Source organism: Salvelinus alpinus, chromosome 7 (genome assembly GCF_045679555.1).
Source record: "Salvelinus alpinus chromosome 7, SLU_Salpinus.1, whole genome shotgun sequence".
Classification (NCBI taxonomy): Eukaryota; Metazoa; Chordata; class Actinopteri; order Salmoniformes; family Salmonidae; genus Salvelinus; species Salvelinus alpinus.
In genome coordinates this window covers 24,540,463-24,553,489 of record NC_092092.1, presented here as the reverse complement: position 1 = coordinate 24,553,489, position 13,027 = coordinate 24,540,463, and the positions used below count along the sequence as shown (strand labels likewise).

Here is a 13,027-nt window from a genome sequence, read left to right as displayed (position 1 = left end):
TTGCTTTAATATGGATAACAAAGATTTCTATGCTTGAATGGGAAACACTTGACACAGTATAATGAAATAATTAGACAATCAACTGACTCAAAAGTAAATCAAATAAATTGATTAAATCATAAGACGTTTATTGTAAGAGAACATTTGTAATGATTTTTGTGTCTTACAAAAATGGTTTACAAGTTAACTTCTCTTTTGTTTTGGTGCAGGTGAACCGTGTAGAGTTAAAGCAGTGTGTTGCAGACAGAAGAATACCCTCCACTGAGATTGCTGAACAGCTAAAACCAAGAGGCATAGGCAATGGTTACAGTCAAGTAACATATAGGCAAGTAATAACTTATCACTGCATTTCAGTGCAGTGGCTAGGTTGATTTAAAACCTATTTCCTTAATCGATTATTTAAAAAATTGATGCACAAATATTTACGTAACTCTCTGTCTCACTTATCTTACAAGGCTTCATGGCCATCACAGTTGACTCTTGATTCTTTCTTGACGTCATCTTGTGTTGATACAATGCATGGTTTCTTTCAAGATCGGGGCCCAATTGCGAATCCATAGGAGCAATTTACACTGTACAACGTTCTCATTAACAACAGTCATATACAACATGGACAGGGACTAGAGGGCAGCCTTCCTTTATAAATACATATATACACACCCACTGAAATGATTCATTACACCCTGAGGTTATTTCAGGAATTCACAATGTGTGGTTTTCGTTGATCAACCATTTCAGCCATGTTGCTTCCACCCCGTCCCTTTGTCTTGAGGGCACGGAGAGTGCAGTCGGTGAGCACCACAAGTCCACAGACATACACAGATCAAATGGAGTGTGTCCCTAGTACTCCCCTCTCTCAGGATACAGAGGCAGAGAGAGGAAGACAGCGTAAGGTAATACCTCCATTTGTACGAAGGGTGGGTGGAGAAGTAATGGCCAGTGTGTTGGAGGTTGGATGTGGTGGGGTCTAACGGGCTATCCTAGTTCTGCATGGCGAGGGGCAGGGGTGCTGGGGCTAGGCTCGAGGTCTTCGCCACGCCCTCTTTGTCGGTCCGGGACTTCTTACAGGTGAGCGCCAGCAGCAACAACATAGGCAGGTGCCACAGACTGCAGAAGAAGAGCTTGCGGGCGGAGCTGCGGTCTCCCTTCTGGTAGAAGCGGAAGGCCAGATAACTGATGTAGAGGTTAATGGGCAGGGAGACTAGAGGAAAGGTCCAAGTGGTGACGTCCAGCACAGGGCCCAGGGCCGAGAGACCGATCAGACCCAGGCTGTGGCGCAGGGCCACCCTCTTACACATGCCCGGGTGGGTGACGGACATCATACGGTAGCCTCCCCGGGAGTAGTCCTCACGCAGGTTCCAGCTCAAAGCGTTGAAGTGGGGGAACTGCCAGCAGTACAGGAAGCCACCCAGCAGCAGAGCACCTAGAGAGGGGGAGGGAGAAGAGAAGATATTGACAATGACTAGATAGAGAATTCACAAATCTCTTGGTGTTGCATTTCCCAGTCCCTCTCACAGGGATTTATGGTGATTTGTGGGCAAAAATGCTTGATTTTGTTGCTGCAATTCTGACATTTTGGACAGCCAATATGCAATGATTCTGTACAATTTGTCACAAAAATGCGATGGGGGAAAAAGTTCGTTGACATGTGGCTTAATTGAACCATATTACCCTCTTTTTGTGCAGCGGTGATGGGTCAGTTGTATGCAATAAAATAGGGATGATTTGACGTAAAATAGTGCGTTGCATAATATGCAGGAAATTGTTGACTTTGCACATTTGTTTTTTTCCTAATGCAGAATCTTAGAGGGACTGATTTCCCCTTTGACTGAATCTACGTCTTTTTTCAATCAACTTATCGTTCCTGGACATTTCACTGCCCTGACCCCTATGACACAGCCTCCGTACACGATACAGGAGACGTTGTGAGGTGAGAGAGTGAAGGGGTAACTGAATACGAGAACATGGATGTTGTAGACACTAGTCAGAGAGGAGGAATCCCCTAGTCATTCGGTCTGTTCTGTTCCTCTCAGACCTGTGGTTAAACAGAGAGAAAGAGACCCATTCATCAGCTCGCCTTGCACATCCTGTGTGTGTGTGGGGGCAACAAACAGCCCGGGGCCACGTGTACGGTGTGGCGTTGTAAACGTTCCACCAGAGAGCAAGTAGCAGCAGAGAGAGAAACAGGAGACCCGCCCCGGCCGCCGAGGCACAAAGACTCACTCGGCAGCGCTGCAGAGGCACCCGAGCGTTACATACAGGGTTTCCTTTTGTTTCACTCCGCTGTTCTTGCGTTTTGTAAACACAAAAGAAGCCTAAATCCCCTAGGAAAACAGGGCCTTAAGGCATCTCTACTGCAAACCTCTCCGGTCTCACCAAACACAGTGATCAAACAGGACTATAGTGCAGCCTGTAGTAGCAACTAACAGGACAGATGATGGTAACTATTGTCACTTTAGACTTACTTCTGTTCTATTATTTTATTACTTTATTTTATTAACGTTTAAATGACCCCCAATTGACCTGGTTAAAATGCCAATGTCCAAGTCATACTTATAGCCGAAACTGGGGGGGTCCTTCTTACATAAAGGGCATGAATGTCATTGTATAGCATGAGAGCAGTCATTGAATCAAGAGGGCCACCAAGGGAAGAGAAAACCCCCAGCGGAAGTTCAATGGGAATAAAACACATTCACTCCCACGTGAAAAGCCCCATAGATTCATGATTAACATTTTGTTGAGAGCAAGTCCCAAGATCTTGGCTTGGTGAGTGTAAACTAGTGTGTGTACCCTACGGAGAGACCCCGGTGACAAGCTGCAACACAGTTGACAGTTGCCATAACAGAACACTTAACATGTCTGCCAAACAATCTGGAGAGGAGAGGAGACCCCCCTCTGCTCTGCCTTCCTCATCCACTAGAGAACTGCACGCACGCGCACACACACACACACACACACACACACACACAGCTAGCCGAACATAAACACACACAATACTGTGTGTGTTAGCAACGTGGGACTCTGGGTTGAGGAGTATGTAAATAAAAGGCTGGCCGTAAGGGGGGGGGGGGGGGGGGGTCAGGCCTGGTCACAGAGGTCCTCGTCAACCCAGTGAAATACATACAAACTCTGTTGTGTTGAATGTCAGTTGTGAAAGAGGCCTCACGGAGTCAAGCAGAGACTAATTGTGTTGGAATGACAAGACAAACTGTAGAAATAGAATTGAACCTATAGAATAGCTGCAGTTCAGTGGAGACATGGATATACAACATGCAGAAAAGCCCTCTAGTCTACACTACAGTCTACACTACAGCCTAGCTCCTAACTCTCCTGGGAGTGACCACACAGTATGTTCATTTAGGCTGTGATAAACCGTGTATTTCCCACTAGCTGGATATCTACTTTGGAAAATAATAAAATCGCTCTGAAGTGTCAGATTTGAACCACTTTATCAGAGTTTAACATACGTAACTGTAGGAACGAACACCAATGTATTATCATGAGTCTACACAGAGTCTAATATGGACATATGAACTTTAACACACCACAGCTGCTCTTTGACCCAATGTTGGGAGAACAAGTATGGGTGTATCCTTTTCTCTCCTCAATCCCCCATTTACCAACATATTCAGTTTGAACAGCTCGTCATACACCGGCTGCTTCATCGTGAAACATAAGATGGGGTGTATCATTACTGTGTGTGTGTGTGTGTGTGTGTGTGTGTGTGAGGGAGACCCATAGGACCAAGTATCATGACTGTGTGTGTGTGGGAGAGGACACTAGGACCCAGCAGAGAGAGGCGTACAGTGAGTGTGTGTCCTCCAGTTCAGTACCTGGGTCCAGGGCACCTGTAGCGGCCGTCCAGCCCATGATGGGGGGAATGGCCCCCACCACCGCCCCCACCCAGGTGTTGATGATGCTGAGCCTCTTCAGGGGTGTGTAACAGCAGGTGTAGAGGAAGATGTTGAGGGCCCCCAAGGCCCCTGTTAGAGGGTTCACAGCCAGGGTCAACACAGTGATACCAGGGACACCACAGGCTAGGGCAAAGCCCACCGCATGGAGAGGACTGTGCGACGGAGGAAGAAAGGGAGGGAAGGAGAGGGAGAGAGGATAAGGAGGGAGAGATCAGGAGGGAGATAGAGAAATCTCTTAATACAACTTCCCCACACTGTATTTCACCAACAACAAATTCAGCATACAATAGAGAGCTAAGCTACCTTCAAAATACTGAACACGTGGCTTAAAGACACAGAATAATGAACACCTGGCTTAAAGACACAGAAAGACAGAAGAGAACAACAATTGCTCTCATGCTCTGATTGAGATATGTGGACTTGTGGAGATTATAGGAGAAGATGACAATAGCCCCATGTAAACACACACACAGCATGTGCCACACGGCCGGGCCACACATTTGGAGACAGTTAGTGGCGGTCCGGCACTCAGTCTGAAAACATGGGCTTAGAGGAGAGCTCATGTGATCAGCGTTTGTCAGGGATAAAAGTGGCCCTGCAAGACAATGAGCGTGTGGCTACGAGGCTGTACGCATTACGCACGCCCAGAGATCAAACCATCCTCAGCCCTAACCACAGAGGCTCCCGCTTTTCACCGGATGAAGACCTCCTCCCCCTGTCTTTTATTGAAAGCAGCTAGCTAGCGACTCCAGGGCTGGTTCAAGTAAATATGCTGTAAATTAGAGGGAGGAGATTTGGAGATTAAAATCTTGAACAAACGCAGCAGGCCTTCTGAAGCGAAAACGGGCTTTTATTTTGGGAGATAGGGTATTAATGTGATTAGTGTGTTATGTCTGTTTTATGTGGCAGTGGTGTGTGTAAGTGTGTGTGTGTGCTCGCTGAGTTTGGGTAATCTCTGTGGGGGTCGAAGTGAGGACTGCGTCACCCGGCCTGTGGGGGGGGGGGGGTTATCTGGCCTTAGTTTACAGTTTGACACTGTCCCAGTCATAACGCTGTCAGCCGGGGTGGGGTGGGGGGGTAAATAAAAAGTCAGCACTAAGCCCATGTAGCTGGCTGGCTGGCTGGCTATAAGAGGGAACTTAGCCCCCAGTTGTGGAAAGTAAGTTCTTCACCCAGGTTTACAAGTTCTTCACCCAGGTTTACAAGTTCTTCACCCAGGTTTACAAGTTCTTCACCCAGGTTTACAAGTTCTTCACCCAGGTCTAAAACAGGGGTACTGAACTCATTTCATGGAGGGCTTAGTGTCTAGGACATTTTTGGTTTTCCTTTCAATTAAGACCTAAAACAACCAGGTGAGGGAAATTCTTTAATTAGTGACCTTAATTCATCAATCAAGTACAAGGAAGGAGTGAAAACCCACAGACACTCGGCCCTCCGTGGAATGAGTTTGACATGTGGTCTAAAAGTTCTTCAAGCTCGAGTGAGAGAATGAGGACTTAGACAAGAGCATAAGTTGGGGGGTTGAAGGGGTGTCTTCAGCGTGATGAGAGGGTGGTTGGTGGCAGGCAGGCAAGAAGAAAGGGTCTGGAAGAGAGTGTCATGGCTTCTCCAATTAGACCAATGAAGCGGGCTACACGAAGGAATGGCTCAGTGTTCAATTGAAATAAGATCCACACAAGAGTGTGATGTGCTAGAGGAGACGGTAGCTGTCTAGGGACGGTCTTCTAGAAGACCCAGATTAAGCTAGACTAAAAATCACTTTCAATCAACATTTCTTCATTGGACATACTTTGTGACCTAAACTAGGCTTGAGCTGGGTTCAGGGAGCCTCATGGAGAGGGTGGAGCGAGGATGGAGCGAGAGAGAGGATGGAGAGAGAGAGAGAGGATGGAGAGAGAGAGAGAGAGAGAGGATGGAGGGTGAGAATGTGAGATGCTGAGGGCTTGCTTGACAGGGACTTAAGCGTTGTCTGCGTCACAAATGGGACCTCAGCCTATGTAGTGCACTACATAGGCTATGGTCATATTCCCTATGTAGGAAATGGGGTGCCATTTGGGATGCTGCTGTAGCCATCCAGCTGGTCCACATCGGGCCACAGGTTGTGTGTGTGTCACACACAGTCCTCAGTCACGTCAACACCAGGATATACGGACAAAGCCAGGCAGCGGCAGCACCCTGGGTCTGTTTGGAGAACAGTTTACATCCTAAATCTCCAACTCAACAAGAGGAGTGTCCCTTTAAACAACACATCCCATGAGGATTCCACTGTGGACATGAGGAGATGGGGCCAGGTCAGGGTTCAACACCAGCGCTTCAGCATCTCACAGTTGTTATGGTAGGAGTCTTCTCATTTACCCTGGACTTTCCTATGCCAGGGATCATCAACTAGATTCAGCCCCGGGACCTTTTTGTCTTGAGTGGATGGTCAGGGGGCCGGAACATAATTAGAAATCATTTTATACCACACATTGACTGCAAGAAGCCCAAACATATATATTTGACTAAAACATAGTAATTTCAAAACTAGCTTCGATTTGTATACGATCACATATCTCTATTATGAGTGGGAATATTTCAAAACAGATTTTTTTAAATCAACTGGAGCTGATTTGCTGGTGTTTTTACAGTCTTATGTCCACAACAAAGAAAAAATGGTTGTATTTATTTTGCTGGCTAGAGCAAGAGTGAGCAAGAAAGAGAGGAGAGAAGAGAAAGAAAGAGAGAGCAGGTACAGGTAGCCTACACCATCCTCCCAGCCTGCCAATAAATAGTATCAGGTTACACCTGGCAGGTGTGGAAGGGGAGGACTGGTTGGTGCTGCAGGCATACTATTTCTGATCTGATATTGGCAGCAACCTTCCTGGCTCCTGGCTGTACTCTGCTACTCTGTATAGACAGCCTGTAGCCTGTCCCAGGCTTGGCAGCATAACTGATTGGGAAAAGAGTGTAAAAGGATCTGTGATGTGGGTGGTGTTGCTGTGCTCTGCAGCACTATTGTTTAATTGAAGGTGTACCCACAGTGCTCCATGCCTCCCCTCGTTATCACGAGACACGCAATAACACAGAGCTGTTATTACGCCAAGTGGCAGGATCCAGTTTCTCCACTGGTAATACACTTCACTAGATCAGATGACCTACTCAATACGGAGACGGCATGATAAGGGAAGTAGCAATGTATTTGGTGATGGTATCAAGGTCTCACTCAAAAGAGAAGGTTTTCAAAGCCAAGGGATTTTATCCGTGTGAGTTGAATGATTGTGAAAAATATATTTTATGCAAAATTGTTGTGAAACAGAACTACACACAAAAACAGAGGGGATCTCCCAAATAGCACCCTATTCCATATGTAATGCACTACCTTTTGACAATGGCCCATTGAACTCTGGCCAAAAGAAGGACACTATATAGGGAATAGGGTGCCATTTGGGATAGAGATTACAATTGTTAGTTTACCTTATCTGTCCCCTGACCAGGGGCCGGTTCTTTGTGCGGTTCATGTTGGAGTCAAAGGGCACCTCAAAGTACTGTGGAGAGAGAAAGAGAGAACAGAGTATGGGTTAATGGAGGAGTCAAGGAAGGAAGGAAGGAAGGAAGGAAGGAAGGAAGGAAGGAAGGAAGGAAGGAAGGAAGGACATACAACTCATATTCAGAGGCCTTTCAAGTTCTTCTTTGTAACCTGTAATCCTGTCAACCCACCATTCCCTAAACTGCCTGGCTAGGTCACCCATCACCACATACACCTGATCAGTGGCACTTTCATAACACAATCTCTCTGGCATAGTTGTGGTCTTAACCAATATCATCTTCTATGGGAGCATGAGAAGCTTTGCTACAAAACTTAGGGAAAAGCTTTTCTGATATTTTTCATGACCAAAATTAGGCTAAATTGTGGTAAACATACAGGGGAAAATACACAGCAATGCAGGCCTTCGTCAAACATCTGCAGTGAAAGAAAGTGAGGGAAGCAGCTCAAGACAAATCTCTGAGCAGAACAGCGGCCCTTCACGTCGCAGAATGGGGACTGAGGTGGGATGTGGTTTGGAGGAGGTTGCTGGGGTCTAGGGTACATAGGGGGAGGATTATGTGAAAAACAACATATTTTTCTGTTTTATGATCTACTCTGGGAGAGCCTGCTTCAAAGTGGCCCCAAGAGATCAGCTATGTGTGTCTAAAACGCAAACACATGGGGCGCTTAAATGCAGGAACCAGCTAGTATGTGTACGTGTGTACATGTGTGTAGGCCTACGTGTGTGTGTAGCTAAATCTCTGAGCCAGCACCCTAATGATGAAAACAGACAGAGCACTCAGACTAGAGTCCAGACAACCAGAGAATATTAAGATCCATTACTTCTGAAATATGGCTGGAATAAAATATATAATAAACAGATAATACACTTCTCTCCTCCATCTCCCCCTTCCTTAATTTACGGTCCTTTTGACATAGAAAAGCCTCTATATTTAAAAACACCCGTGGTGGGTAATACATTTCATATAGAGTACATTTATATTTCGCTAGAGGCCTTCGGAGAGTTGGGTCATACCACTTTAGTTGCACAGCGGGGGGGGGGGACTTCTTTGCATTAACTATGACAGGGAAGTCTGTCAGCTTGGCCTGTCGGTGTGTCCCCTCTGGAGACCTAAAGGAATGGATCGTCTTGACCTGATATGCTGCTTTCTCAGGAAAGGAAAACCTTTTTGGATAGATGAGGGGTTGCATAGCAACTTGCAGGATTCACCCGTGTTCTGTGTCTGCCTACGAAATGCGTTATAAAGGGGAAAGCACACTGAATTGTTCCTCAAAAGAATCACTAGTACTACAGAGATGACTAAAACGTTCCTGACTACTTCATGACCAGTCTAGCAGGTAGGTCTAACGAGGCCCTCAACACAACTTGTAGCGTACGCATAGCAGTGTTCTAGAATACTGGACCGTTGGCTTTCATACTTTTTTAATTCTCCGTGCAGCTATAGCAATTTCTCCAACTGTTAACACATTCAAATAAATAGACGCGTACCGGAGCAGCGTTGGTTGGAAATTGTGGCGAGGTGCACGGTCAGACTTCGTGTCCTCAGCCCCCGTGGATGGTGTTCTCAGAGCCGCGTAGCTATGTCACAATGGGACGCTGGACTATCACGTCTCTGTTTCTGGACTACGATATACGCTTGAAACAGGTGAGCAACTGGTCAGGCCTAGGCTTCATACAGAGTGTGGGGTTGATAATTGATGCATTTCATTTTGTTTCAGTGGCAGGTTGTGTAACATAAGCTCACAGCCACCCAAAGGGATAAAGTTAGTGGTGGGATAAGCTAAGCTCCATATAAAGTCAGTCTTCCCCTTCCCTCTTGAGCTGAGGTCTGCTGTGCTGGGGCTGGTGACGGGCTGGCCTGGGTTGGGAACAGCTGTGGCTGCGGCTATGGGACCCAGGACTCAGGCTGAGGTGTTAATTCTATTTCCTGGGTCAGGAAACGCGTCAGGGGGTCAGGGGCCGCGAGAGAGAGGGAGAAGAGAGCTCTGTACTGCAGTTGGAGCGGCAGCCAGGGCGAGAGCAGAACTGTCCCTCAGGCAGACCAAGAGCTCACATGCAGGACTGCTCGTTGGTCACATAAAATCACAATCGTTTCAGTTTCCAATAACGACATCATTCTGACCTGCACATAAAACTCTGACACCCACATAACTGTACCTCTGCTTTGCTCCCTCGTTCCCTACAGGCCTGTGTGCAAAAATACCAGGGGTGCAGAAGAGAGGAGTGTATCACGGAATACAGCGTTTGGAGCAGGGTTGGGCTCAATTCAGATTTTTTTTTATTCACTCCCATTCAACTCATTCATTGAAATTCAAAATTGGCCACACCCCACAGGAAGTAGAATTTAATTCAGTGCAATTCAAAGAAATTCCACTCAGTCATAGAACATGAGTTTCTATGACTTCTAGTTACCAAAGAATAAATCACGTTTAGAGCCCGACCGATAAAAATCGGTTGATCCTTTCACAGACACACTTGTATCGGCCTTTATTCCACAGATAAAGCGCCTATATTATATACATAGAATAAACCAATTACGGTCAATTTTTGACATTTTCAATGGTAGCCTGAAGAAGGCACTCTACGAGCTGTTCATTGAACACCATTCAGCCCTAGGTCACAACGTGAGAGAGCGTAGGCATGGTGATTTGATGGTGAGTAGCTTGCCACAGCCAACACATTAGAATAAGTAAATAATCAAAAGTACACATCACCAAGCAAGCAGCCCTGTCCTCACATTCTCACTTAGTTAACATTAGCTGGCTAACTAGCCAGCAAGGTAGTTAGCTTAGCTAGTTAGCAATCTGTGCTACTTATGTGCCAAAACTGGACAGGCGCCAAAGTGAAAACTGTTAGTGTCTGGGCCTAATATGTAAGCTAGTGGGCCTTATTTTGTTAGTTTTCCGAAATATGAAATAATCAAAAAGCAAGACAGTTGGCGCAGATCTATCCTTCAGGCCATGCGCTTGCATTCATGATGAGATAAGTAGCTAACGTAGGCTAGCTAGCTTAATCAGAATGTGTGACAAACCAGTGCGGCAAGCATTTGCCTGCATAAAAGTTCTGTCATCAACGCATTCCATTTGCAATTGAAATGTATAGCCAATACCTTTGTATTGAATAACAGTGTAAAATAGATATGGTTTCTGTAAAAAAAAACATTGTTGTAAAGACCAGCTAGCTTTTGCTTGTTATAACCAAAGATTATGGATAGACTGACAATATATTTGTCTCTCTGCCCTAACAATGGGTGTCGCTGTCCACAAAGCAGTACGGTGGGCTGTCTAGCTCCCACCTATCTTTTCTTTGGATTGGTGGATACATCTCATTATTGTTTTCATTTTTTGAATATTTGATGAAGGTTGTTGACGTCAAACGCCTGTATTCAATGGAGAGAGAGATGGTATGCTACTAGCCTCATGCCAATAACATGCATAGCCATCGAGACAACAATATAATTTATTTTGCCGGGATGTCACGTACCCTAGTTATATCAGTACACTCGTAACAACTTAAGCGTAACAAAACTTCTATTTGATCAAATCAACCTTACGTAGCAAATAAGCCATACATTTTTTGACCAAATTCAATACTCTCTCATTGACCTCCATACAAAAACTCCTTGCGTGGTGGAAACAAAAAAACGCCACCTGCTGGAGGGGGAGACAGATTTTCCGCTGAGTTGGGCCTCTCCTCCACTCTGTTATAACTTACTCTCATTGAATGGTTGCCATAAAGTGTTTGTTTACATGTCCTTTGTTGTAAACACTGTTATAAATCTACTCAAGACAAATGCTGATACCGACATCTAGTGACATTATGAAAAGCATGTTATTGCATTTCAATGCTAATTTGTGAACTTGTTAAATTCCTTCAACCAGCCACCCCTTGTGGTGGTTTAGCACAAACACTTCTACATACTGCTTATCCACTGCCAAAGACAGGTACAACTTAAATGTGTGTAAGGCAAACTAAACAAGTTTTGTATTTACTGTCGTATTTATAGAGGATGTACACTGAACAAAAATATAAACGCAACACGTAAAGTGTTGGTCCCATGTTTCATGAGCTGAAAGAAAAGATTCCATAAATTTTCCATATGCACAAAAAGCTTATTTCTCTCAAATTCTGCATTTCTCCTTTAATCCATCCACCTTACAGGTGTGGCATATCAAGAAGCTGATTAAACAGCTTGATCATTACAAAGGTGCACCTTGTGCTGAGGACAATAAAAAGGTGACTAAAATGTGCAGTTTTGTCACACAACACAATGCCACAGATGTCTCAAGTGTTGAGGGAGCGTGCAATTGGCATGCTGAATGCAGGAATATCCACCAGAGCTGTTGCCAGATAATTTAATGTTTATTTCGCTACAATAAGCCACCTCCAACGTCGTTTTAGATATTTTAGCAGTATGTCCAATCGGCCTCAGAAACGCAAATCACGTGTACCCACACCAGCCCAGGACCTCTACATAAACTTTCAGGACCCTGTCTTTCAAAGATAATTCGTAAAAATCCAAATAACTTCACAGATCTTCATTGTAAAGGGTTTAAACACTGTTTTCCATGCTTGTTCAATGAACCATAAACAATTAATGAACATGCACCTGTGGAACGGTCGTTAAGACACGAACAGCTTACAGACGGTAGGCAATTAAGGTCACAGATATGAACACTTAGGACACTAGAGGCCTTTCTACTGACTCTGAAAAACACCAAAAGAAAGATGCCCAGGGTCCCTGCTCATCTGCGTGAACGTGCCTTAGGCATGCTGCAAGGAGACATGAAGACTGCAGATGTGGCCAGGGCAAAGAATTGCAACGTCGTAATGTGAGACACCTAAGACAGCGCTACAGGGAGACAGGACGGACAGCTGATCGTTCCCGCAGCGGCAGATCACGTGTAACACCTGCACAGGATCGGTACATCCGAACATCATACAGGTACAGGATGGCAACAACTGCCCGAGTCACACCAGGAACGCACAATCCTTCCATCAGTGCTCAGACTGTGCGCAATAGGCTGAGAGAGGCTGGACTGAGGGCTTGTAGGCCTGTTGTAACAACGTCGCCTATGGGCACAAACCCACCATCGCTGGACCAGACAGGACTGGCAAAAAGTGCTCTTCACTGATGAGTCGAGGTTTTGTCTCACCAGGGGTGATGGTCGGATTCGATTTTATCGTCAAAGGAATGAGCGTTACACCGAGGCCTGTACTCTGGAGTGGGATCGATTTGAAGGTGGAGGGTCCGTCATGTCTGGGGCGGTGTGTCACAGCATCATGGGACTGAGCTTGTCATTGCAGGCAATCTCAATGCTGTGCATTACAGGGAAGACATTCTCCTCCCTCATGTGGTACCCTTCCTGCAGGCTCATCCTGACATGACCCTCCAGCATGACAATACCACCAGCCATACTACTCGTTCTGTGTGTGATTTCCTGCAAGACAGGAATGTCAGTGTTCTGCCATGGCCAGCGAAGAGCCCGGCTCTCAATCCCATTGAGCACGTCTGGGACCTGTTGGATCGGAGGGTGAGGGCTCGAGCCATTCCCCCCAGAAATGTCCGGGGGGTCCGTATGTCCG

The 13,027-nt window shown here is 45.8% G+C and overlaps 1 protein-coding gene across 3 annotated transcripts in view; it reads right to left on the bottom strand.

The window, feature by feature from the left end:
* Positions 1-87: 87 nt before the first annotated feature.
* The window catches only part of cox10 (cytochrome c oxidase assembly factor heme A:farnesyltransferase COX10), a 66,858-nt gene continuing 53,918 nt past the window's right edge, over positions 88-13,027 (bottom strand). For all 3 annotated transcript variants that reach the window (XM_071409541.1, XM_071409540.1, XM_071409542.1), the window contains 3 exons: positions 7,368-7,438; positions 3,834-4,066; positions 88-1,423 (listed from right to left, as the gene is read on the bottom strand). In XM_071409541.1, the coding sequence (XP_071265642.1) occupies positions 981-1,423; positions 3,834-4,066; positions 7,368-7,438 (747 nt within the window). In that variant the 3' untranslated portion in view covers positions 88-980. The remainder of the gene's footprint in view (positions 1,424-3,833; positions 4,067-7,367; positions 7,439-13,027) is intronic.